The sequence below is a fragment of the Pieris rapae genome, chromosome 3, assembly GCF_905147795.1.
Source record: "Pieris rapae chromosome 3, ilPieRapa1.1, whole genome shotgun sequence".
Taxonomy (NCBI): Eukaryota; Metazoa; Arthropoda; class Insecta; order Lepidoptera; family Pieridae; genus Pieris; species Pieris rapae.
Window position 1 is genome coordinate 4,218,656 of NC_059511.1, and position 24,845 is coordinate 4,243,500.

The 24,845-nt window shown below is 31.6% G+C and overlaps 2 protein-coding genes across 3 annotated transcripts in view; one reads left to right on the top strand and one right to left on the bottom strand.

Moving 5' to 3' along the window:
* On the bottom strand, window positions 1-24,368 carry LOC110997055 (GPI transamidase component PIG-S). Of its 2 annotated transcripts, none has more exons than XM_045634446.1 (11): window positions 24,346-24,368; window positions 5,708-5,798; window positions 4,899-5,038; window positions 4,117-4,326; window positions 3,418-3,612; window positions 2,336-2,436; window positions 1,890-2,067; window positions 1,318-1,490; window positions 798-939; window positions 394-598; window positions 1-153 (listed from the first exon to the last, which is right to left on the bottom strand). In XM_045634446.1, the coding sequence occupies exons 2-11, from the start codon at window positions 5,785-5,787 to the stop codon at window positions 42-44; spliced, it is 1,536 nt and encodes a 511-aa protein (XP_045490402.1). In that variant the 5' UTR covers window positions 5,788-5,798; window positions 24,346-24,368; the 3' UTR covers window positions 1-41. The 2 variants fall into 2 exon arrangements, with proteins under 2 accessions (XP_045490402.1, XP_045490401.1); XM_045634445.1 differs by lacking the exon at window positions 24,346-24,368 and adding an exon at window positions 8,725-8,829.
* The window catches only part of LOC110997054 (protein I'm not dead yet), a 24,550-nt gene continuing 8,546 nt past the window's right edge, over window positions 8,842-24,845 (top strand). Inside the window, exon 1 of the mRNA XM_022265005.2 lies at window positions 8,842-8,984. The gene's annotated coding sequence lies outside the window, so the exon portion shown is untranslated. The remainder of the gene's footprint in view (window positions 8,985-24,845) is intronic.

Consider the following 24,845-nt stretch of genomic DNA (forward strand, 5'->3'; position numbering starts at 1 on the left):
TTGGATATAAATAAATCATATATTTAAACTTTGGTTGCCCATCACTCGACTTTCTCTTTTGGTAGTTTTCCTCTGAACCAAAGTATCAAGTTCTTCAGAGACAGAATCACAGGGAACATAATAGGTAAAAACAGAGGAATATAAATTGCGTACCTGAAATAAAAAAAGGACACAATAATTAATTTAAATAACAGGCAAACGTCATGACAGACCATTTCATTTTAACTAATTACTATTTTGTCACTTGTATATTATCTAATCTAAAATACAATGCCAGTGAAGTTAAAACGAATTTGTATTAAGTCCTAGAAACTAAACTAAAGGAGATTTTTAATTCAAATTTCTCGTACGTTTTGATCAAACTCAACAATATAGATTTATTTGTAGACTTACTTTTGATCATCAGGGAAATATAGCAGGGCCAAAAGACTGGGATCCATAAAAGCTGTCTCAGCCGCAACAAAAGCCGTCTGCGATGCCCTATAGCCCTCCAAAAGGTGTCCAGATATCATTAAGTTCTTGGCCTTTTCAATGTTCTGTACAGCCATGTTAATTGAGGCACCGACTTCTTCGTTTATCACTATGTTTGATATTTCACCTAAAATGGAAATTTTGAATACAGTAAAATTGTTGAATGTTGGATTTTAATTGTGAATGATTTTTTTAAATCAGTCCAGTGGTTTTGTAGCTTATCCCATGCAAACATACAATATTTTGAATATTTAAATACATTTTTCAACCTTTTAATGTTGATTTGTTTTCAAAGACGACTGTGAAATTATATAATAGTTACTAACCTAACAACTTAGCCAGTGACTTCAAGCTTGTTTCAGCCGAGGTGACTTGTTCTAGGGTCCTTATTCGTAGAAGAGAATCGACCTCCCAACGCCTGGGCGCCACTGAGCGGAGCGCTTCTAAGTGACCATTTTGTATTGATTCCTAGGGAATTGATATTGATCCAACATAGGTGTTAAATTTTGTAATAAATACCAGCGGTAATAAACACCACTGAATTAGTTTGTAATACAAATTTAATACGATCCTGAGTTTGATTCATTTAATATATCAAATTCTCTAACTGTGAACTAAAAATCAAGATAGACACAAATACGTTGTGTCAGACGTCTGACTAAATTTAACTTTGGTCTTTTAAATCTAACACGTCTTAGAGAGCTTTGTAAATAGGGGGATGTATGAACAGGGCCTGGGATCGCTTCCCGGCGAAATATATTTTTGGGTTCCACAAGTTGGCTATGGCTTATAGTTATCGCATCCATTCATGATTCGATTTTATAAATCTTAACACAGTTTACTAACCTTATCAGTGATTCCAATAAGTTTTCTAAGATGTGCCAAAAACGTTCCCATGATCTGTGTGACCTTAGGTCGGTGTATGCCCTCTGTACATTCGTCTACTGTGGGTGTTCCCAATACCACGCCACCCCATTTCGGTGACATGAACGCTTGGACTCGGGACTCAACTTTCTGGTCTAAATAAATAATTACATATTGTAAAGACATTTGAAAATTTGGATCTATTAAATTTTTACATATATGATCTTTTATATGACCCGATTTTAGAATTGACTAATGCCATTATTATGTTGCCAAAAATTTTCATGATATTCAAATTATATCTTGTATTTATTATTTTGTATTTGATAAAAAAGTTTACTTTAGCTGGACATATCATGAATTTTGATACAAGATCATTCGAATAAATCAGTAAATGTATTATTGCTTTAATTAAGAAATATTAGCAAACGAATCTCAAATAATAAGTGGTTATCAAAAATATTTCCGTAAACAATAAGTAATATAGTTTCAAAAAAATACTTTGATTTTTTGTTGTTGTATTAAACATTAGTATCAGAGATATAGGCACTCACTATTCGTATCATAGATATAAGCCGGCGACATATCACATTGAGTGACATATAAGGCTAGGTTAACAGTCGGCAATTCAGACACATGAGTCGCGGCCCTTTCTTCCAATTTAGTTAGAAGCAAATGTAGCCTTTCATGACGAATTGCGTAGTGGTATCCGACTTTTGTAGTATCTATAACCTATGGTCAAATATATTAATAAAATTAGTAAGTACTAACTGGATGAGACTAGAGAAAAATGTCTTCCAGCTTGACTAAATATGAGGAAAATGAAATGTAACCTAACCTATATTTAAAATTAAATACGAAATCAGACAATTCAAATGTATTTTTTTTATAGAACAGGAGGCATACGGGCCGGAGGCTCACCTGATGTTAAGTGATACCGCCGCCCATGGACACTCTCAATGTACATGACAGGATTCGAAAAAAGCAATGTCTACAATACCTTTCTGGGTTGAAAATCGAAGTCCAGCAAATACAGCCATTGGGACTTGAGTGTGAAGTTATGAAGTTCACTTAACTCGTCCACAAAGGAACCGATGTAATCTGAAAAAAAAAAGAAAAATGTATGCAGACAGTATAGAGGATATAAACATGGAGGTGATTGTAGGATTTCCCTAATTCAGAAGAACAAAGGAGGGCTTATGACGGTTAAGAGAAGGAAACTTGAGTATTTCGGACACGTTTTACGTAACTTCAAAAAACACGAGCTCCTTCAACTAATCATACAAGACAAAGTGTCAAAGCACCAAGTCATTGTTTAGCAGCGCGACATCCAAAATTAAAATAGCCATTATGATCGCCAACCTTCGCAAGGAGATGGCACTATAAGAAGAACGTAATGTACACTTATGAACGTTAAAAAAGAAATATACACCGAATGCTTCTAATTTTATATTTATTGCCAGTCCTCAAATCAAGGACGTAGAACGAAAGAGAAGAAGTGGCAATAAACTCTCCGCCACTCATTTTAATCGCCAAGTTTTTTTCTATTACACAACGTTTGTAAGGAACAAATACAACCATTATACCATGTTCCATATGACATCAGAAATAATAAAGAATAATAAAATTAATTAACTTAAAAACTTTTTATATTAAAAAGATTTGCCCTCTATCGGCAGGAGGCATGGTGAAATAGGAGCACGCACTTACATACTCGTGGGAATAACACGCAAATACGTAGTAGATATGTATAACTTATATCACCGCATATACGAATTCAAATACGACCAGTCACCACAAGTTTACCCGTTCCCGAGTATGACGCATGGTCAGGCATCGGCCACACACGCAATATTTTAAGTAGAGGGACATCCCAACGCATGGACACCGCCATAAGCAATGACATTTAAGCAAGCATGACGATCCTTAAAATGTGGACTTGGCTACATAAGAAACACACTAGATAGTCTAGACATAAAAACTTTGGAACTATTATTCACCTCTAACATTAATTATAAAATAAAACATGATGAATATGATGATGTTAATACACTTTCACTGTTCTTCACTTTAAAAACTTACCTTCTACAGCCTCTGCGGCATCAAACTCCACTTTCATCAAATGTGGTTTTGGATTAACAACTGAGAGCACCACGTGATAGTCACTACTCGGGAATCGAACTTGTCTCGCCGCATCGGCCGATTCCGATCTGGCACCTTGAAGTACTGATGGCTCATAGATCCATTTGTCTAGAGCGGCTACTAGGGTTGATGATGCTGGAAATTTATGTTACACCTAAGTTTCGTCGTTAATTTTAAGATTTCTTTGTTTAAGAAAAGTTTAAAACAAAGTCATCTTAGAAATGCAATAGTGGCAAAAGATTAGAAAATAGAAGCGAAGTTGGAAAAATGGAATAATTATATGAATATTAAATACAATAATAACTTAATCTGTTCCTTTTCTATAGAAGTCGAATGTGCTATTTTTATTTTATTAATTATATGTCATAAATTGATGTCTAAAAAGAAATAGATAAATATGATTTATCTATTTCTAAACAATTATTCTTATTTTATTTTTTAATATATACTCAAGACTTCCTTATTAATATTGCTATTTTTTTCTACTAACTATTATTATTAATATATCATTTTTCTTTATTATTATTATATTGTGTTTCTATGTGTCGTTAGTAATAAATTTTATATCTACCTGGAACATTTTAATAGAACTGTAGGTACTGTTTCTTAGCAGACAGGAATTAAAAATAATGTAAGTACCTTTCCCATCTCGAAAGAATACAACTCTCTCCGTCCCCACCCAAATGTCTTGAAAAAGTGGCGCCCTCTGTACTACATATAAAGTATTATGTTTCTGGTTGAAAGTGGCAGTAATCGCTTCTAGCGCTTCTTGTTCATCAATCACCGTGTCCAAGGTTTGACGAAGTGAATCCGAGATGATTTTCTTAGTGATTCTCAGCTTTATTACATCTGCAATCGGTTATACTGCGTAAAAACAGTCATAAATAAATTTCAGACAGATTTTTTAATGGGACAGGAGGCAAACGAGCAGTTCACTTAGTGAGTTAAGTGTTTACGACACATGGACATCCGCAACACCAGGACGTTTAAAGTACGTTGCCGGCCTATAAGATGATTGGCTATTAAGAATTTTATATTCGTACTTATTGCAGAGTAGGCAAGTAGGTGAACAATATTCTGTGCCAAGGGCTCGTGAATTTGTCTCTGGGCTATCACGGGGAAGTTTCTCCGCACGAGCGCACACGCGAAAAATAACCGACCGAAAACAAGCGTTCGATAGATGCACATTGGTTGCGTGATCTCACCAAGCTTATAATTTTTAAATTAAAAAAAATCTAATTCAAAAGATTTGTAAAATATATTGTCGATTATTTTCAGTGGGGACTTGGGGCCCTTTGAATCCACGCGGCCCTGGGCTGCAGCTAAAAGACAAAGCAGAAGCAGATCCGCCTTGCTCCCGACCCAAAATAAGAGTTACCAACTATGGATTAGTTGTTGTGTATATTACGATGTACTCATACCTGACTGTGAAAATGCCTTCTGAATCTCTTCAGCCACATTCACCGCAGTTCGATCATCGTTTGCGAGTACCACAAGGTCTGTTGTAATGTAATGAGCCTCTGAGTCAAATGCATTTATTTTATCGTATGGAAGCGATACCCTGAAGATTTAAAGTATTTAATATAATAAACATCTAAAGGGACTAAAGGCAATTAAATTTAAATCAATTTCACTACGACAGAGGTTCTAATTAAGAATCATACTTGATTAGGTTTGTCAATCCAATGACGTATTCTTAACGAGTATGGACGATACGTATATTAAAAGTAATTGTAACCAATCGAATTATTTATATACATCTTTTTCGTTTTTGGACATAGATTGTGTCATCATATGTCAAAAAATATTAAATAATCAAAGACACACAAAAACTGTTATTAGGAACCAATTCTGTGACCTTGCAAGTTTCCGGACGCATCGGACTATCGTAATGATAACCCTTACGCACCCCGTCACATTATGCATTTACATAAAATTGATTATAACATAAATACATAATTGTTTAATGATGTATAACTATAGGTAATAAGTTCAGTCTAGATAAAGTACTCAAAACACGTTAGGCGAATCAATTCCATATGGCAAAAAACAATATTCATTTAAATAAAACTTCTTTAAGAGATAACCGAGAACTTATTAAAACATCAATAATAAGACGTTACTAGTAAGAGAGAAAGACCTCAAGTTGACATATTCGCTATAAACAGAGAAGGATAAAGAGAATGTAAATAGTTAATTTTACGCGTTATAAACCTAAACGAAGACATACCGAAACACTTCGGTTGTTTTCCACCACAAAGGTACACCGATGACAATCAATACGCCGACAAATGAAGCGCTCGCCCACATACGACTCCATTCTGAAAAAAAAAAACATAAATCAATGAACGTATACGATAGAGGAACGTATACGGAGACGTGGAGGAAATATAGACATAAACATATGAGTATTCCAGAGTGAAAAAAAACGTGCTAGCCCTTAAATGTATGGAGAACAGACTACACATAATAATATCATGTTACATTTGCGGAGAATTCACATATTTTTAAAATTTAAAATAAGAACCATTTTTCGTTTGTTAAGATAGACAATTTATTTCACTGTCTTAGGGGTTATCACGAAAAATCGAGGGTACAAAATGAGGGACGCAATGGATCAATACTAATTTGTTAGGGGAAAGGTGGTGGCTTCCTTTCATACTTTAAGTACAAAATCTTCCAATACTCCAATAATCTTAATATATTATATGTATAGCTTCGTATAATATGTTTGATTACGCATTAGGCAAATTTCATCTATTTTGGAACTCGGCTGCTTGATTCTAAGCCGAGTTTTTATAGCCAACGTGAGGCCGACACGGGCACCTAAATCTTAAAATCGAAAAAATATACAATTAATTTACTTAATTATAATTTTGATTACTGAATTTGATTCAGAGTTGAGATTTTTCAAGATTATAACGTCCAGTTTAAATTATATTCCATAATTGTAAATTACATCTATAATTTTCTCGCGAAGTACCTTGTGTAGTAAATGCTCCGAGAACCTTGTATTGAGGTCTCGACTAGATATTCTAGATAGAACCAGGTATGAATAATTATTTCTATTTACACATTAAAATAGGCATTTTTTGTACAAACTGAGTTACAAATGTATAATAAAAATTATATTGAGGTTGTGCAAAAAATATATTTTATCGGCAGTTTATCGATACTTGTGATCTGTTTAATATTAATGACTAAAGTCTGTCGATCTCTATACATAAACCGAGAAAGTTATATTTTAATATGAAAACAATAATTAGATAATAAACACTGTTCATGACACACACTCAATAATTCAATATACCTACCTTTTACTCAATGAACAAGGCGTAAATGAAGGAATGAGGCAGAGGCCACAAGTCAAACATCTAGGCGAGTGTTAATTAAGAACAATATGTAACGGAGATTACAACGCAAAATGACATTCGATATACTTTAATAGTTCTACTACGTCGTTTGAATACACGCCTTTTAATTATCTATGACATTTTAGACGGAAATACTCAAACGTTTGTCGCAAAGCTTAAGGAATGCCTTATCAAAACATAATTAATTTTAGTACGGACACTTAGGGTGGAAAAATTAGACTTAGTCCAATACATTTTGAACATAGAAGGTTCAGACTTAGAGATAATTGTCGCTTCTAACGCCTAAACCCAATAACCTATCTCAATCCATTTTTGACCATCTGACATACACATCTTAATCCAAATGTTGTAAAAAGTGTGGCAATAATCAATTGACGGATTGAATATCCATCTGTCGATACAAGCTATCCATGGTAGGTCGGATCGGTATCTGTGGATAGAACTTTGTATAAAAATGACAGTTCAGCTGTGCCAATATCCTATCTTAATTTTTTTTATTGTCGCCAATAAATGAATGTTCTTTGTAGGGTTTGGTTATTGGGATTCAGATAGGAGATCGATCGACTGTCATGGTCTCACAATCCACAATTTCAGATTGTTTTCAAGTGTATTAAGTCTTAATAACGTCTTAGTAACGGTGTTAAAAAATATACTTTTGAGTAATAATTCACTAAATAAAACCGGATTATTAAGATTATTAAAACCAACTATTTAAATGGCAAAATTGCCATAAATTATTAGTATTAATGTAGATAACATTATTCTTATTACGTAAACTCTTTTTCATAAGCCGAATGTAGTAGGATAATTATTATTTACATATATTTGCGGAAATATACACATACTTATAAAATAATAAAATTCAACACAGATAAGATAGTTTTAGTTAGTGAAATTAACAAAATTCTTCTCTGACAGAATAGACGTTTTTCTACTTCACTTAACTTTATTATTAATGGCGACGTCTGTGTAAATCACAATTCCGCCAATGTCGCGTTCTAAGTCTTAACACGGTGAGGATAGATTTGATGGCTTGAATTTAATCTAAGCAGAGTTACCCAAAACAAAAATGACTTCACAAAAAAAGACAACACACACAGATATATAATAATATATACAAGAGGTTAACATTATACTACAAGTTATGGAGGGGAGAATCTTATAAGTTTAATTTATTAACAGAAATAAATTTCCCTAAAATTTTGACGATAGGACTGGATAGGAGGGAAAGAATGGGGAGGAAGAAGAAGAATGGGCTGGAATGGAGGAAGTTTTCCTACTTTAAATCTCTTACATTTGTCGTTTTCATCAAATAAATATACGCAATATTGTGACTTAAAACTGAAAATTAAATATAAGTTGATAATAATTTATAATTATACTCCTTACAAAAACTCATTAACGTTGCAATGTTTTTATGGTATGTTGAAGAGTGAGGAGTTAGGCGCTGTGATTGGTCGGTTATCACCAGCCCCGATCTTACGATTATATTCTATCGTCAATGTCGGCGTGCCTACAACGAAACGATAGTATTATATTATATGAAAACAAGAAGGTATTCGTAGGCAAAGTTTGATTTATATCCAAAATTATTAAAACTTTTTACATGAATATTCAAAATTACCGTACTAGGAAGTTCTATTTCACACTCTTTCGTTTCACATTTCTTTATGATATAAATTCTTCAATAGCTTTAAACTAAATAAATACAACTCCAAATTAGATAAAGACTACGACCCAATATCTTAATAGCTAATTAGCAATTGCTGATTAAGCAGACTGACAATCACGTGTAATAATCGCTAAAACCAAACGATGACCACGACGAACCACGTCGATGACCCAAACGTTGAAAATGTAAACAAATACATACCCCTAGCCATCACGTGTGAAACTGGTTCTCAAAATATCCGTAAAACGCGGAACTTGCACCCAAAGTGACGCGTGCCTAGCTGCGGTTGTATGCCCTTTGCCCACGCGTAAAAAAAAATTACAAAAAGGTAACCGTAAGATATACGCCAGTTTGCCTCAGTCAACATTCGGCGCGCGTAGAGTGAAGACCTCATACGTGCGTTAAGACTTAAGCCCGTTAGTGTAAGTTTGTGTAGTGGAAGCCGTAATCAACTCTGTTTGGTGAGTTATTTAAATAATAAAAAAATTTAAGTAAAATTCTTATTTTTTTACTGTAAATGCAACACAATGTCCAATGCAAATTCGACATTGTCTTCTTATCGCCAAAAATATTCGGGTCACGTTGTGGGCACTATAAAAAGCTATAAAGTTTTGTTGATAACATTATCCTTCCCATAGAAAACGTTATTGTTTTAAACAACAAACTTAATATATTAATAAAACTTTGATTAACTTTTAATCCACAAACACATGGGAGAATGTCTTTACTGAAAAATAAACACGTGAAATTGCACATTTATTATTATGAAATATATAAGGCATTTCAACGTAAACAATAAATAAAAATCGGAACAATTGAAATTTATTTCAAATAATTAACTATACAAGTTTTATGTCGTAATGTGTTGATATTGTAATAACCGATATAAAACAAACTTCTGGTAACAAAGCCAAAACGAAAAATAAATAATATTCAACAGTTAAACAATTGTGGTCGATTCGCTTCCGTACGCCTTAGTAATTTTCACTTCAATAAAATATCTCACTTCTATTGAAACATAGGCTGGTGAATTCTTTAAAAACACTTTAACAAAATGCATTTATCGAGTGCAACGTGAAAGTGAATTTGTCTATTGCATCATCTGATAATAAAAAGTTCATCAAGAACCACTTGTTACAGGACTTACACCCACCCGTAGTGAAGCATAATTTAAATACAAAAATATTATATGTACAAAAAAATATTTTTTTGTACTTAAAATATTATTTCTGTTATTCTATATTATAAAACGGGGTTTTTATAAATAAATTTTGATACATTATTTTGAGTACACATCCGGGGGCGTAGTTTTAAATAATTGGGGAACTTTTTAATGGTCTACCTGACAAGTAGTCTATCAATTCGACTGTGAAATAGTTGTGACGTTTTTTCAGACCTGCATAAGATGTTTTATTTTTAAACTATGTTTTTATGTGTCAAGCAGAAGCGGTATACTGTCCTAGTGTCAGAACACAGAACACGTTTGCATTAGGTCAGCAACTGCGTATTAGGTGCATGTTTACAGTTTGAATGAGGGTTTGTTGATGAATAACATGAAAGAGGTTGTGATGCGTACATTATAAAATTATTATATAAAAGTGTAAGGACTACACGTCTTTGTTAACTTTGTAAACATTTTGAGTATTGTTACATTACTCTGTGTTCGTTAGAAAATATTTTTTATCTCATACTTGAGTTTTATAGAATGTTTATGAATGAGGCGTCATAATAATAAAAACGCATATAAAAGAAGCAATAACTGGTCAAATCATATGTCTAGATTTCACTTAAAGAAAATGACTTTCTTTACCAATGACTGGAGTCATGGCTATATTCATTCAGGTTTGAGGCAATTACTTATAACATAGTTTACCTAACTGAAGTAAGTATATAAAAATATACAAATTTATTCCTGTAAATCGATCGTAATAATTATTGTTTTTTCAGTGTATTGTGTCGACGGCTTCTTGTAAATGAAATAATACGACACCTGTTAGTAAAGCAAATTTTAAAATATATTTCTTAATTACCAGTTCAGCACCGACTACCGACCGTTATTCAAGACTATAGTCTTAATATGTTACGTGTATTTGTCTTAATTATTGCTTTTTAATTATATGATAATTACTTGGCAATATTGATCCTATTAGCTTCATATAAGTGCATATTACCGATAGTTCCAATCCGATGATGAAGCATTAAAATGCGTCTGAAATTACCCTTGACATTGTCGCCTTGCCTTTGACGCAATCCATATTTATTGTTACGTAATACGAACTGTAAGTTTCATATACAAATTCTTAATAGAGCATTAACCGTTACCGCCCCGATATTTCCTTTTAATAAGGTGATCTGCATCTTATGGATCGATCCATCTACGAGATGAATAAAACGATAAACTAGGCCCAGAGTAGGTAATTTTGCGAGTGCAAATAACTTTTACAATGCGTACAGTTTTCCATAGAAAGAAAATTGTATTAAGCAGAATTGAACAAAATAGACATATTTACTAGCAACTACGTGCCATGCCGAGACTAGTATTCAGAATTGCATTTCACGATTAAATTCAGTTCGTAACAGCAAGTAATTGATTAAAATAATTGTAAAGCCGCATAATATTACGTATTCGTCATAGTCATAACGTCACGCCATATATAATATTTAATAAATATAGATTTCTTCCTCAACATTATCGAGGACGTTTACAAACTAAGATGTACGTAAATTCCTTCTGCAAAAGATTTATTATCCTTATATTAAGCATTATTATTTAACATAAACATTTAAAATAGATCTTTCCATTCAAAGAGCCATAATTCTGGGGTAATGATAGGAACTTTATTCGCGTTATGCCCTGGTGACCGATCGATTATTATGTTATGTTTATAAACAGATCGACTGAGAAAACTAATTACACAGAATGTTTAACAGATCTTTACGCCATTTACAGCAAGGGTATTATTAGTATTGTCTTTTATTAACATAACTATTACACATTTAAAGAAAAACGCTTTTTTACGGATTAAAGTTATGTATTATTGTATTTAAACATAATTTTCAATTTAACCGACTTTTCGCGTGCTTTACAGCGTGCGTGGTCACGGTGACTGAAGACAAAGGTGTTAAATGTCAAAAAGTATCACAGCTGTAGAAAATGTTGTATTATATGTATTTAAGGGTATTATTTTTATGAGACAATTCTTAAAGAAGTGTGTATCCAACATACCCTTTAGGCTGGTCTAGGACAGGACCGCACTTATCCTAAGATATTACCGAGATTTTTTATAAGATACGTCGTTCATATATGAAACGCATGATAGAGTTCAGGTATAACAAAGCATCAGAAAAAAATATGCAGGCAGACTAAAAGAAATACGAATGTATTTTTATTGTTTTAATATCCCATGTTAATGAATCAATAGCACGATGACCATGAATCTGGCCTTGCGACAATCCTTTGTATAACAATCAACTTTTCAAGATTTACATAAGGAACTATTATTAATAATTGCTTTTTTTCATGCAATTAATTTCGACGTAGAGAAAATGAAAAAATAACATAAAATTAATGCACGTATCATTCTTCGAATTTAAAGCTACGGTTGATGTACAAAGAGGTTGTAAAATTCGTACCAATAAATGACTAAAAATCTCAGTCAAATTATTTTTTTAGCAAACGCGAAAAATACCGACTGTAGAGGAGTGAATGAAGAGTTTTTTTCAAATAGATATACAACTTAAACTTTTATAATTATTATTTGTTAAATTATAAAGTTATTGTATAATTATGTATTTGTATCTTCCTGTGATTGATCTCTTAAATATTATATTGTCTACCGTTCTGATACTACGTAATCATTATTTGTGAAACTGTTCTAGGATACATCAAATACTCTATATTTATACTTTATTTCTTTATGCTCCTATTATTGTGATGTATCTATTTCGACTTTTTAAAATAAAATTGTACGAAAAATTAAAAGCTATTTTAATAACTGTTAGTTTAACTTTCAAAAAATGTATATGTACTCAATGTTTCCACAAAATTTAAGTTTAAATGAGTACTATATTTTTGTAAAAATATAATGTAGATAAAATGATATAATAAAACTTTGAAATATAGTTTTAAATATTTCAATATCAATAACCAATGTTGCTTTAATTGCTTAGAGTTAAAAGATTGCTACAAATTCAAAGTTTTAAGACTAAGTTCATCATTCCACGTGAAAATAGTCGGTACATATTCTACGATGCCATAAACAAACGACACTTATTCCTGTTTACAGACCGAAAACACGTGTCAGGAAAAATCTAGTTCAAAATCAGACGACGCTATGTCAACAATTATAAACACTTTTTTGCGAAAAAAATACAATAGGTATGTTATTGTAAACAACCACGTGCAAAATCGTGGTGTTTTGGCAAACAAACACCATTAAATGGGTCAATTCGCTCGAGACTTGCTCCAGATATCAGGAATAAACAGCCACAGATACTTCATAAAAAGTTTCGTAAACAACCGGAAAAGTATCATTGTCCCATCTGATCGACTTGAAACTTATTAATTTTCATACAAAATCACTAGCTTATTATTCTATTAGACTAAATTTTTTTTATTCAAGGTCGGGGCCTTGAGCTGATGTAGAAAAATTGCTGTAAAATATTGTATGTGATGTACTTAAATATATTTCCAGCATCGGTACGATGAAAATAATATGGTACTCTACCTAAAAGCTAATGTCCAATACTTGTATCTTTTTATGATAGTGGTGTACTATCAAGTGGTTGTACAATTTCAACGGAAACAATAAAAAGTATATTTTTAATTTGACGAATTTTCCTTCAGATCTGTTTCAAGGCAATTCTTTGAACAGATAAAAATGTGTAGGTACATGTCAGTCTGTGCTGTCAGATTACGGAAATATTCATTGCTTAAAACCACACACAAACATCACCACACTAAAATATATAATAAGGTGTACTAATACGTCGTCAGTCATGCTAACTGATTTAAGTTCGTTCCGGTTTCATTTATACGTTAAATTAGCACTGTAGCAGCCTTCAATCTGTAACGAGCAAATATTTCAGATTTGGACTTTTATTACGTAGGTGATAATGAAGTCAATAACATGTTACTAAAAAGTGATAGAAATTCAAGGAGACTTAAAAGAACTTAGAAAATTGTAAATTTGGCAGCGATGGCAGACCGGATGATCTGATTGATGTCTCCGCCAGGAAGTTCATCAAACCAAAACCAAACATTGGAATCGGAATTTTCTTTAAAAATAATGAACGTAATTCAAGTCAAATTCTTTTTTTCATGTTATCTGATGTTAAGCGATACCATGGATATACGCAGAAGACTCGCAAGCGCGCTGCCGGTCTTTTTAGAATTGGTACGCTCTTTTCTTTGCTCGTTTGGGCAGATTACGGAGAGCGCGGCAGAAATTGCCTTAACAAACGCTCAGCTGTGGCACAATGCTACTACAACTCACTGCTAAATCGTGAAACACAATCCGCTGTAAAATTTTAGAGTAACTAAAAAAAGTTATAATTATATTCGAAAATGGTACACCTATTCGGAACACGGACAGAAAAAACTTAAAAGTAAATTTTGATAATGGTATTTATTTTTTCGTACCAAAAAACAAATTGATTAATCATAACATTAACACATGTAGCTCATTTGCATAAATATCTACAACGTAAGATACTGTACTTTTGTAACCTAGTAACGTGTTATGTCAATTTAAAAATGGGACTTGACACGAGTTATTCGCATACATACGTAGTTAAACCGCATGTATGCCGAACAAATTAATTAATTAAAACAATTTTAATATCATATATGTACCTAACTCATTACATATCTTAATTTTTAATCTCCTCACGTCCATTTAAACAGTAGTTTAAAAAGATGTTCTACCATTTTATACATTGTGTGGACACTTGTTTGCAGAGCTAAATTAAACAAAGACTGCGACCATCTGTTTGCGTACGCGCATGTCTACATTTAATTAAACTCTAGGAGGTACTGAATTGCTTTATAACTAGGTCAGTGATCTTTTAATTGAAGTATTATGTTGATTATTTTAGAGATGCAATTGCTTTTTAAAACGAATTGCAATATTATGAATATTTGCCAGCGAAATTATAACAAAAATCATTTCCAAGTTCACTTTCTATAGGAAACCTCGCTAAAGTAAATGGTTTTAATATTAAACCATTCTATATAGCAAATGTAAACAAAGAATCAATGAGTCAGTACAGGGCATGAACTTTGATACTATAGTATCCGAAAATATACATTCAGACAAAGGAGGATATAATATACTTAAAATATACAGGACTGTGAAACACAAGGATGTAATACGAAATATTATTAATTACCTTACAATAAAAATTTAATATATAATAATTTAAATTTATTCAAATTAAATAAAAGAAAATTTAGTAAATTTCCATATCAAAACAATAATTTATTCGAAAAAACCAGTTGTCAATTGCATTTCTTATTGAAAACTAATTAATAACAAAACGATCCGTCACTTGTTTACTGGTTTTCAGTTATTTAACTCTAACAGTACCTAGTCTTATTAATTTCACTTTTCATAGTGTGCACTGTGTATAAGTCTACAGTACGCGTAATAAAATAAATCATTATTAAATGTGGCAATGTGTATAATATAAACGAATAGAATATTCTGGTACTACATACATTCTATTATCCATCGTATGTATCGCTTTCATGGTAAAGACTTTATTATTATTAAATTGATATGGTAGTTTTGCGAACGGATAGCGTAGTTTTGCTCTTTCGCGAATTTTGTAAACGTTTTTGACATTCATAAGCATGCCCTAAGACGCATCTGAACTGAATAAATGGATTTTGATTTGATTTGATTGGGTCACCAATAATTTTTCGCCAATATTAATCAATATTTTCTAGTTTTTCTAGGTTTGCACCAAAGGAAGTTTGTTTCTATGACCATAATTAACGCTTGGTCTTATAGCATAGGCTAACATCTTGAGGAAACTGACCTATCCTATACCCAAAAGCTCCGAGTCAGAAATAGAAGGCTGATCACCTACTTGTCTATAAAATTGAGAAATGTATACAATCTGAGGCCAAGATCCATACAGGGCTGTAGCGCCACTGGGCTATTATTATTACTTTATACGAATAAATATATTTTTCCTTCTTCTTCCACTAGGAAATAATAATTTTTAGTTAAAATTTCCTCAACAGAATCAGGGAGACATTGCCTAGAGCGCCGATAGCGTAATGTCCCGTTCTGTACTCATTTTAAGTATGGTCCAGTAGCACGATCCGGTTTATATAGGACATCTTATATACAATATTAAGAAATATATTTTATTTTATGACACACAGTGATATAGTAAAACCAGAGCAGAAAATTACATAAGCAATTACTGCTAATGTCTAATTAGCAGTTGCATTTATTACGATTATGCAATATTGTGCTAAGATAAATGTAGATGATCATTTTAATCGCGATAACTAATACAAAATCGAAGAATGAACCGTATTTTTTCAGCATTTCCATAATTTGCAATCAATCTATCGATACCTCAATATTTTACGTAGCTCATAGGTGTCTCTATGATGATGTAATTTTAACCATCCGTACATTTCCGAATTCATCATAGAATCCCAAAAAAGAAATAGTACATCAGAATGTATAAGAAAAAAAGAATAATGCTCAAAACACATACGGTACTACGGGTAAGATTATGAATCGAGACAGCGCTAATCACTGCCGTATTTCAAAAACGTATGTAAAAGAAATATTGAAAAATAAAAATTAAAGTATAATTTTTTTATATAAATTAATGTACACATGCAAGTTCTAAATTTATATTTACTACCCGTTCACAAATCAAGGGCGTAGAACGGACGAGACAAACTGACAATAAAGTCAAAAAAAGTAATAAATAAGTCAGCGACTCGCTTTACTCAAATTTCATTCTTTCAATGAAAAATATTCATCTGACGCAACCTACTCGAACCATACTGCATATATTTATCATTCACATTATACAATTGTTATGAACTACTTTTAGTTCAGTTTAAGAATAAATTTTCGGCTTTACACAATTAAAAAATAAACTCGATGTCAGGGGTCGATCAAAAAATTTGATGCATACTTGGCAGTAATCCAAAAGCATGCTATTTTCGTACAGCAATAGGTCGGCAACACGGTGAGGAAATTGTGATAAATTGCAATTTCTTGGGAAAACTTTCCCATGAGGCAAAAACACTTGACATTTGGCTGGCAATTTTCTGATGATCTGTTTATTCAATACTTAATGATACAACGACTTCCGTACTTCGATTTTGCGTATGGAAATCCAAAAATACTCCCGGATTTATAAAATTGGATTGATGTTGATGAGCAAAATTAAAGTAAATATTTATTGTTTACCTCTCGCTTTTTGTCCTGGAAATTTATGGAAAATAAAGGAGCATATCACCTATTGAATATGCTACTGCACTTATTTCGTAAGATTTTACGCTATTATATTATTAACCCCAAGTGGTGTGTAAGAAAGTTTTTTTCCGCATTGTTATATGACTATATAATACGTACATTTAAAGCAATAAAATAAATATTTTCTTGACGTCATAATAAAGTCAATGTGATCTTGAAAAAATCGTATTTTCAGTCGGCAGGCGCCAGATCCGTCAGCACCAGAAATATCTCATGAAAATCAAGGTTGGTGCGTAATACCCAGCCTGGGATATTTGTGGTTTATCAGATAAATCGTTGACGTGAATGAAAATCACGAGGTTAATACAACAAGTGTATAATTGAAAACCTCGTAACGCGATTGTAAAAATTATCAACAAATGATTCAGGACACGCATTTGTCGTTAAACGTGCCTTTTATAAATCATTTGTCGATTCTTTTTTCCAAGTTAAAAATTTAACTTTATGATAAGTTGTGTATATACTTTATAAGCCATTTTTATTTACGTAGAAGCAGCAGAATAAATTAGGAAATTGCAATGGAAATACAGATGAAAACCGATAGTTACCATTCTTGCTTGCTTTTAGTCGGCTTCGTATCCTATATTTTCTATTCGATCTACTTATTACAAGGTTTAGGTACAATAATATAAATTATAAAATTGCATACTAGATTTAACCTCGGTTGACTTCCTGCTTTCCGTATAGGGAATTCCGGTTTAGTTTGAAAATGGAACGAAACATTCTATGACCTTATCTAATAGCCATTATAATTGCGAGAAATTTATCTCAGTTCATGGATATAGTTGAAGTACGTGGTATTCATAAATATATGTAACCACACTGACCGAGAAATTTAGATAAACTACACCTTAATGGACCATACTTTCATACAGCAGACGGTATTCACGCAATAAACGATAGACCAAAATTAATAATAACAGAAAATACTTATTACTCCGATCACATGATTAAACCTACTTGATATTGTGTACAATTAAAAATATTTGGTACAATTGTGCTATTTTAAATGAAAAAGGCTCGTAGTTACAAACAAAAGGTATAGCTAATTTATTTTTTAGTGACGTAGTAAAACAAATCGTTTGGGAATTTAAATAATTATGAGAGCAACGTTTTCTCAGCATTTATATTTTTCAAATACCTAAACGATAACTTCCTCCTAGGTATTTACACACAAAATCCACTTCGAGTGTCAACCGCTCGTTATTTTTCTTATTATTTGTATTAGAGAGTTTAAATTGAGACCCTTTACATTTCGAGTTAATACGTGCAAATGGTCATTGACAGGTCGGCAACCTTCCGACGCAAGTGCAGTAAAATTAAGGCATTTAATATGATACACAAACCGGTATAGAAATCGTACTTCATGACAATTGATTTGGGATAGACATCGCCGAGTTCCACGTAATATTAAGGTGTTTTTATTCAAATGAGTGCTTTTAGACATTAAACATACAACATTTACTAACACTAAACCTAGATAAACATTTGCATGTATAATCGACAAGTATATTATGCAGGATATGAATCATTGTATCTGATAGTCTTAGCAATGCGTCTGTAAGATAAGCTCGACTTTGAATTTACTTGCCTTTTTTATACAACAGGGTCTTAACAGGCAGGAGGCACCTGATGTTAGTGATATTATAATGGTGATAAACCACCCATGGACACACACATTGCTAGAAGGCTCGCAAGTGCGTTGCCGGATTTCTTGCTTAACCAGCCCAGGATGTCAGCCTCCCGATTAAAAATAAAAGATTCTGGTTGTAGTCACTCAGAAAAACCCAAGATACGCGATTGATCGACAAATATCGATGTGTACAGCAAATACATTTTGCCTAGAGCACGCATACCGATGATCATACATACACATACTATGCATTCAGGCCAATATAAACTTGGTTTAAAAACCACCTTGAAAAAGATTAGATATGTAGAGAAATAACGAAAGTGTTTGAGGCGGCGTGGATTATTTTTGTTTGTCTGCCCTTGCCACGCCTTTGTATATTCCCGTTCTATTCCAGAGAAGCTACTGCGATAGAAATATATTTATATTGACGCACCACACCCCCCTATAATGACCCTCACATGCGTCATAGTTACGCATAAGTGTATCCTTGGACGTTGATATTTGTTAATTGATTTCTTTACATTTTATTTATACAGAAAACAGAGGAACTGGTTTAAATATCTTGAGTGGATTGTTTGAATGGCCGCCAATTTTTTTTTATTTTTGAGGAATAATTAACCAAATAAGTATTTATATAGATTAGAGCTACAAATTAAAAATATACATAGTAACATTTAAATTTCATAAAAAAAATATTCATAAGTATTCATAAATTAACCATTACTCAATATTTTGTAAAATCCGAATATAAATAAAATGTAAACAAAAGTTTATTTGCTCTATATTGCGTTTCACTTAATAAGTATCTTACTAGAAGTTCATTATAGTATTATCTATGTAGGTTAATTAAATTAAAATTGTAATTCTTTAATAAACAAAATGTTTAAAAGATTTTTATTTACATATACGAAAATGAGTTGGAGAATTATGCCGGGATTATAAATAGATAAAAAATGAGTTGGAGAATTATGCCGGGATTATAAATTTCTCCTCAGATAAAAAATACGCTAATGCAGCATTTCTAAATGTGTAAACATTTATATAATGACAGTAGTATATTAAACAGACCAGGACAACAAAATACTATATGACGTATTGGACGATACATGCTCATGTATACAATATTAGCTGATTTTTTTTATAAAGATATTCATAGTAACGCTATTTATTAATATGAAAAAAGTCAAAACCGTTTACTACGACATCGTTTAGAACAACAAACTGGTTATATTGACCAAAATCAAAAGAAAAAAAGTATTAGGTATAATAACAGCGTCATCGGCTGTTACGACTATCGGTTTTTACAACCAAATATCAGTAGTCTCTTTGATGTCGTTATAACAGATTTTTACTGAAGTGTTATTCGATGTCATATATTATATACGACATGGCTTTAAGAACGTTGTGGCGTTAAATAACTTGTAAAAATTCATAAGTTTATTAAATACATATTTTTATTTTATCACATCAAAACGGTTTCATTAGGGGCATCTAGGATGACGCAGTAATGATAGAAATACACGTAAAATCTTAAAGTTTGTCTGATGCGTTTTGCGGTGTCTCTTCTATAGCCAGTAATAAATAATTTGTTTTTATAAAAAATCTTGTCAAATAGCTCATTATACCAGCGAAATAATCACAGCAAAAACTGCATAAAAAACCTGATCTGCTATAAAATTTAATACAAGGAAATAGTATTTAATTTGTATGTAAAATTTGGTGACAGGATCTTCGAAGGTGTAAAATGATATATCACGCATTATATAATTGTGATCCTACCGCTAAGTGATGATTTTAACATCAATTTTCAAAATACAATAATTTATGTATCTAAGAACAAAATAGGACATGTTAAACGCAAAAATCCCATTTAACAATAAAATTAATATATTATCATATCATATTGGTCATGAAATTCCCTAAGAAATACAACTAAATTGAGAATGTTTTAAGTTGGTTTAATATGGTCGGATTAGTAGTTGTATTTGTCGATTTTTACGCCGTTTACTTTTGTGACGCTTATGACCTTGTGTGGCAAGCACTGAAAAAACAAAGAATGTTTACCGAATATTAAAATAAATAGGAAATAACTGAAAGCTTTGATTATGAGTATATCAGCAGGTACTTTCCATTCAGTCTCCTAGTAATAGTCCTAGCACCAATAGCTAATTAAAATATTATCTTGTAATTAGCGCATTAACCAAAGATAGTACTGGATTGCGTAATGCGTAATTCCTAAGAATGTATCATATTATGTAGGACAAAGACATGTAAAATGATATACTGGATTGAGAATCGTTGAGACAATAGTAATGTTGACAATAAGTATCATGGGAATTCAATCACATTGTAGTGTGTTATTCCCTACAATGAGTATAATCATAGCAGCGTATACGAAATTAACAGAAAAATATGATTTATTTTATTACTTCATTTTTAATGTCATTAGTCTATAAATCTTGGACATTTATGACGCGTACAATATACTACAGAGGGCACTGTGTCTAAGTTATGCGCATAGTAAATAATAGAACTCTCTGGAATCTATTCCCGTTTTCCGAATTTTAAATATACGCCCTACTAGATTACGGTAACCCAATACAAAAATTTATTAATAAAGATAGATACGCAATAGAAAAGTGACATTTAACATTATATAAAAATAAAACATTCATGATAAAGTAGTTCAATGCCACTGGCACACTTCCACCATACAATAAATTATATTATTTAAAAAAAATTATATAACATTTCTAGTTTAACTTCTGATATTTATACTTTCTGTCATTTATTCATCTCGTATTCGTGTAGACATTAGACAAGACTATATAATGACTGTGGAAAAATTATAGTCTACTAAGAAGTAAAGACATTACGTATAAAAGGTCGTAGGCTAATATACTATATTGTATGTAAATCCACACGTGTCGTGTTAAATAGTTCATTTTGGGCATTATATACTTAAGTTTATAGGTCGTCGTATAACAAGTGCGTAGACGCCACACCCATTTTCGGTAACGAAAGTAGTAAATGATAGTACAGTCAAAATCTGTTATAACGACATCGCAGGGACTACTCATATTTGGTCGTAAAAAACGATAGTCGTAATAGCCGATGACGTTGCTATTAAGTACCTAATACAATATAATTCAGCCGGGACTTTTGATTTTGGTCTATATAACCGGTATGTTGTTCTAAACCAAGTTGTCGTAAATAGTTTTGACTGTGTATAAAGATATATTTGTACAATTATCGTTGACAACGAGTTCATACATATAAATTATTATAATCATATTTACTGCATAGGCTTTATGTCGCTTGAACTCAAACTGCACGGCCTATACCTAAATGAGGTAACGCGCCGTTTTTAGTAATCCTGTAAACTCTAAATGCATAGAAATTAATATTCCACGCACTCAACTCAATCAGGAAAATTTATTGAAGACACTTCAAAATAATAAATGACGTAAGTAAGTCATTAATTTTATTCGCGACCAGATTTTTTGTAAGCACAACAATTAAACTTCGATTGCTCTTAACTATTTAATTACGGAAGATTTTACTTGTAACGCATATTTTACAATTAAATCGATTTATAAGAAATGATCATACCAATGGTGAATGTTAATTACACTATATCAACAAATTTACACTTGAATTCATGATAATTTGGGGGACTAAAGTTCTTGATAAACGTTATTACTTTAGGATCGTAACCTTGCACGTGCAGATGGCAATACAAACGTGACAAACTTTATTTATAAGACTGAAATAAGTTTATTACTAACATTATCGAAATGGATGTTATGTAAAAATATAGATAGGGTGAAGAAGATTGTAGTGTATAAGCTATTGTTTTTCGATCAAGTCAACTAATCTTGATCGAAATAGAGTCAGAAAAAAGAAAATTCCATGATTTGTGTTTCTAATACCGAAAATTGCATATAAGCGAATATCATAATTATGTGTAAAGTTACCGCAAACTTGTTAAATACCAAGCATCTTATTTGTAAAAACAAAATACAGCATAGTTATCATAGAACAAACTAAAAACATTATGGCTTCATTGCGACCCATATGACGTACGAAGCTGCGAATGTACGCATACTTTACGTAATGAATATTGACACTGCAATAAATTCTCATCTAAGTGCTGTGTTTATAAAGTCTTTAATGATAGTTAATTCAAGGACTTCATTTAATAACAATGTCCAAAGAGCAGATTTTAAAAATGCACTTTTTCTATATATGAGTCCCAATAGTAATTAAAATTAAAGTGGACATTAAAAATGATGGTAAAAAACAAATAAGTAGGGTAAAACTAAACCATAGTACTGTTTGCAACAACCTCTTTATCGTTGAAAAATATTATTATGTATAGTAGTAGTTTTAAACCAAATTTTTAATTTAAGGTCAATCACCTAGGGTTGCATTCATACTTCTGAAAGCCCTCAGAAAATATGATAGCAGCATTCCAAAGGAATGTAATAAACATAGCGAACAATAAAATCACAGTTCAATACATATATAAATATACTAATATATTTATATAAATAACGATTATAATATTATATACATAAGTGTGTAATAGTATATATATTCTATACACAAAAGGAACATAAGTATTCTATAGATTTGTGTCTAACGAAAATGTTTCATTATTATTAAGTAAAAATAATAATGAAAATGGGTTGGATCTTATATTCAATACCTTGAATTTGATTATACTGAGTATGTAGGAGTCTCGGGGGACCTTGATTCGAAAACCTCTGTGAGATTTGGAGTAATTTATGCTGCTTGAGTTGTAATTTAAGCTAATTAATTTTTTTTTTCGATGTTTTGTGCAATATTAGAAATTTGTAAACAATCCGCCAGAACAGTGTGTTAGTGATACAGTGCAGATTATTCGTTAAAAAGCCGTTACTTTTTACATTTCTGTTGTTTTCTCGTCAATGTGCGTGCTTTTATTTGTTTTTTTTAAACTTGGTGAATTTTGCTTGGTAAACGACCGGCTTATGTGGATGACTTTGAGGATGATGGGCCCAGTTAATGTTAGGTATTATATGTATGTTTTCGTTTATTTTTATTTTTCTACTTTTATAACTGTTTCTAGTACTTGAAATTGGTTGGGGGTGATAAGTATACCCTCCCCCGACCTCAAAATCTAGGTATTGAATTGTAAACCTTAACCCAAATAGGTATTAATCAAGTATGGTTCAAGCTTTTACATAACTAGTTTAACAATTTGCATCTGTATGATTAACAATATATTAAAGTATCTTAGAAAATATAATTGTTTAAGCATAGTTAACAATGCTCAAATAGTCACACAACAATTACACTAAAAATCTAGACTGATTGTTAATGTTGTTATAAGCATCTGCTTATAGTAAAGTGAAATTATTATAATTCATTTATCATAACCTAATAAGTTATAAAACCAAACATGAGATGTAGATATTACAAATATTAGTAATACATATTAGTTATGATCATAACCTCTAAATACTCTGGAGAGCGTATTTATTAGTAATAGTTTCGTTTAAGGCAGAATAGATATAAAACTTGTTTTATATCTAATGAATAAAAATAATAAATATATGTTTTACGATAAAAAACAGTCAATAGTCCAAGAATTCTTTAAAAATTAAATGTTTACATGAATATTAGTCGTACCTTCATTTTCGGATTTATTTTCATATCTGCACATTTTTCCACTATATTTTTAACATATATTAAACTTTGTAAGTTAACTAAATAAAAAAATACACAATATTACTTTTAAATTGAATAGCTTTCTTGAAATATAAACTATAAAGTATTGTTTTGTTTTGGTTATTCATGTTATAATGTCAACATTCCGCCCAAACTATCAAATCTTTATCACTAAAGTGTCAGCTATCAACGCTATCAACGCGACATTTGTCACAAGTAAGGTTAGGATTGCGCGTTTGCGCAAACAATGTTTTTGAAGTTTAAAAAAAGAAGTTGTCGAGTAGCAGTTGACTCATGACTGACACTTGACAGTGGTTTATATTTAATGTAAATGGCATCTGGTCTGGGAGGATTTGAAGTTCGAATACCGCTATTTTTTAAATATGTTTGTTCATAAGAAATTACTATTTTCCTTCATTTCAATTGGAAACATATTTTGTTTAATATTTATTGTTGGTTCC

What these genes read in the sequence shown, in the direction of transcription:
- LOC110997055 (XM_045634445.1), bottom strand. An exon ending in TCGATTTTCAACCCAGAAAG is followed by an intron (nt 2,068 to 2,335) that starts GTATTGTAGACA and finishes ATTTGACCATAG; the next exon opens with GTTATAGATACTACAAAAGT. An exon ending in TTATTGGAATCACTGATAAG is followed by an intron (nt 940 to 1,317) that starts GTTAGTAAACTG and finishes TCAATTCCCTAG; the next exon opens with GAATCAATACAAAATGGTCA.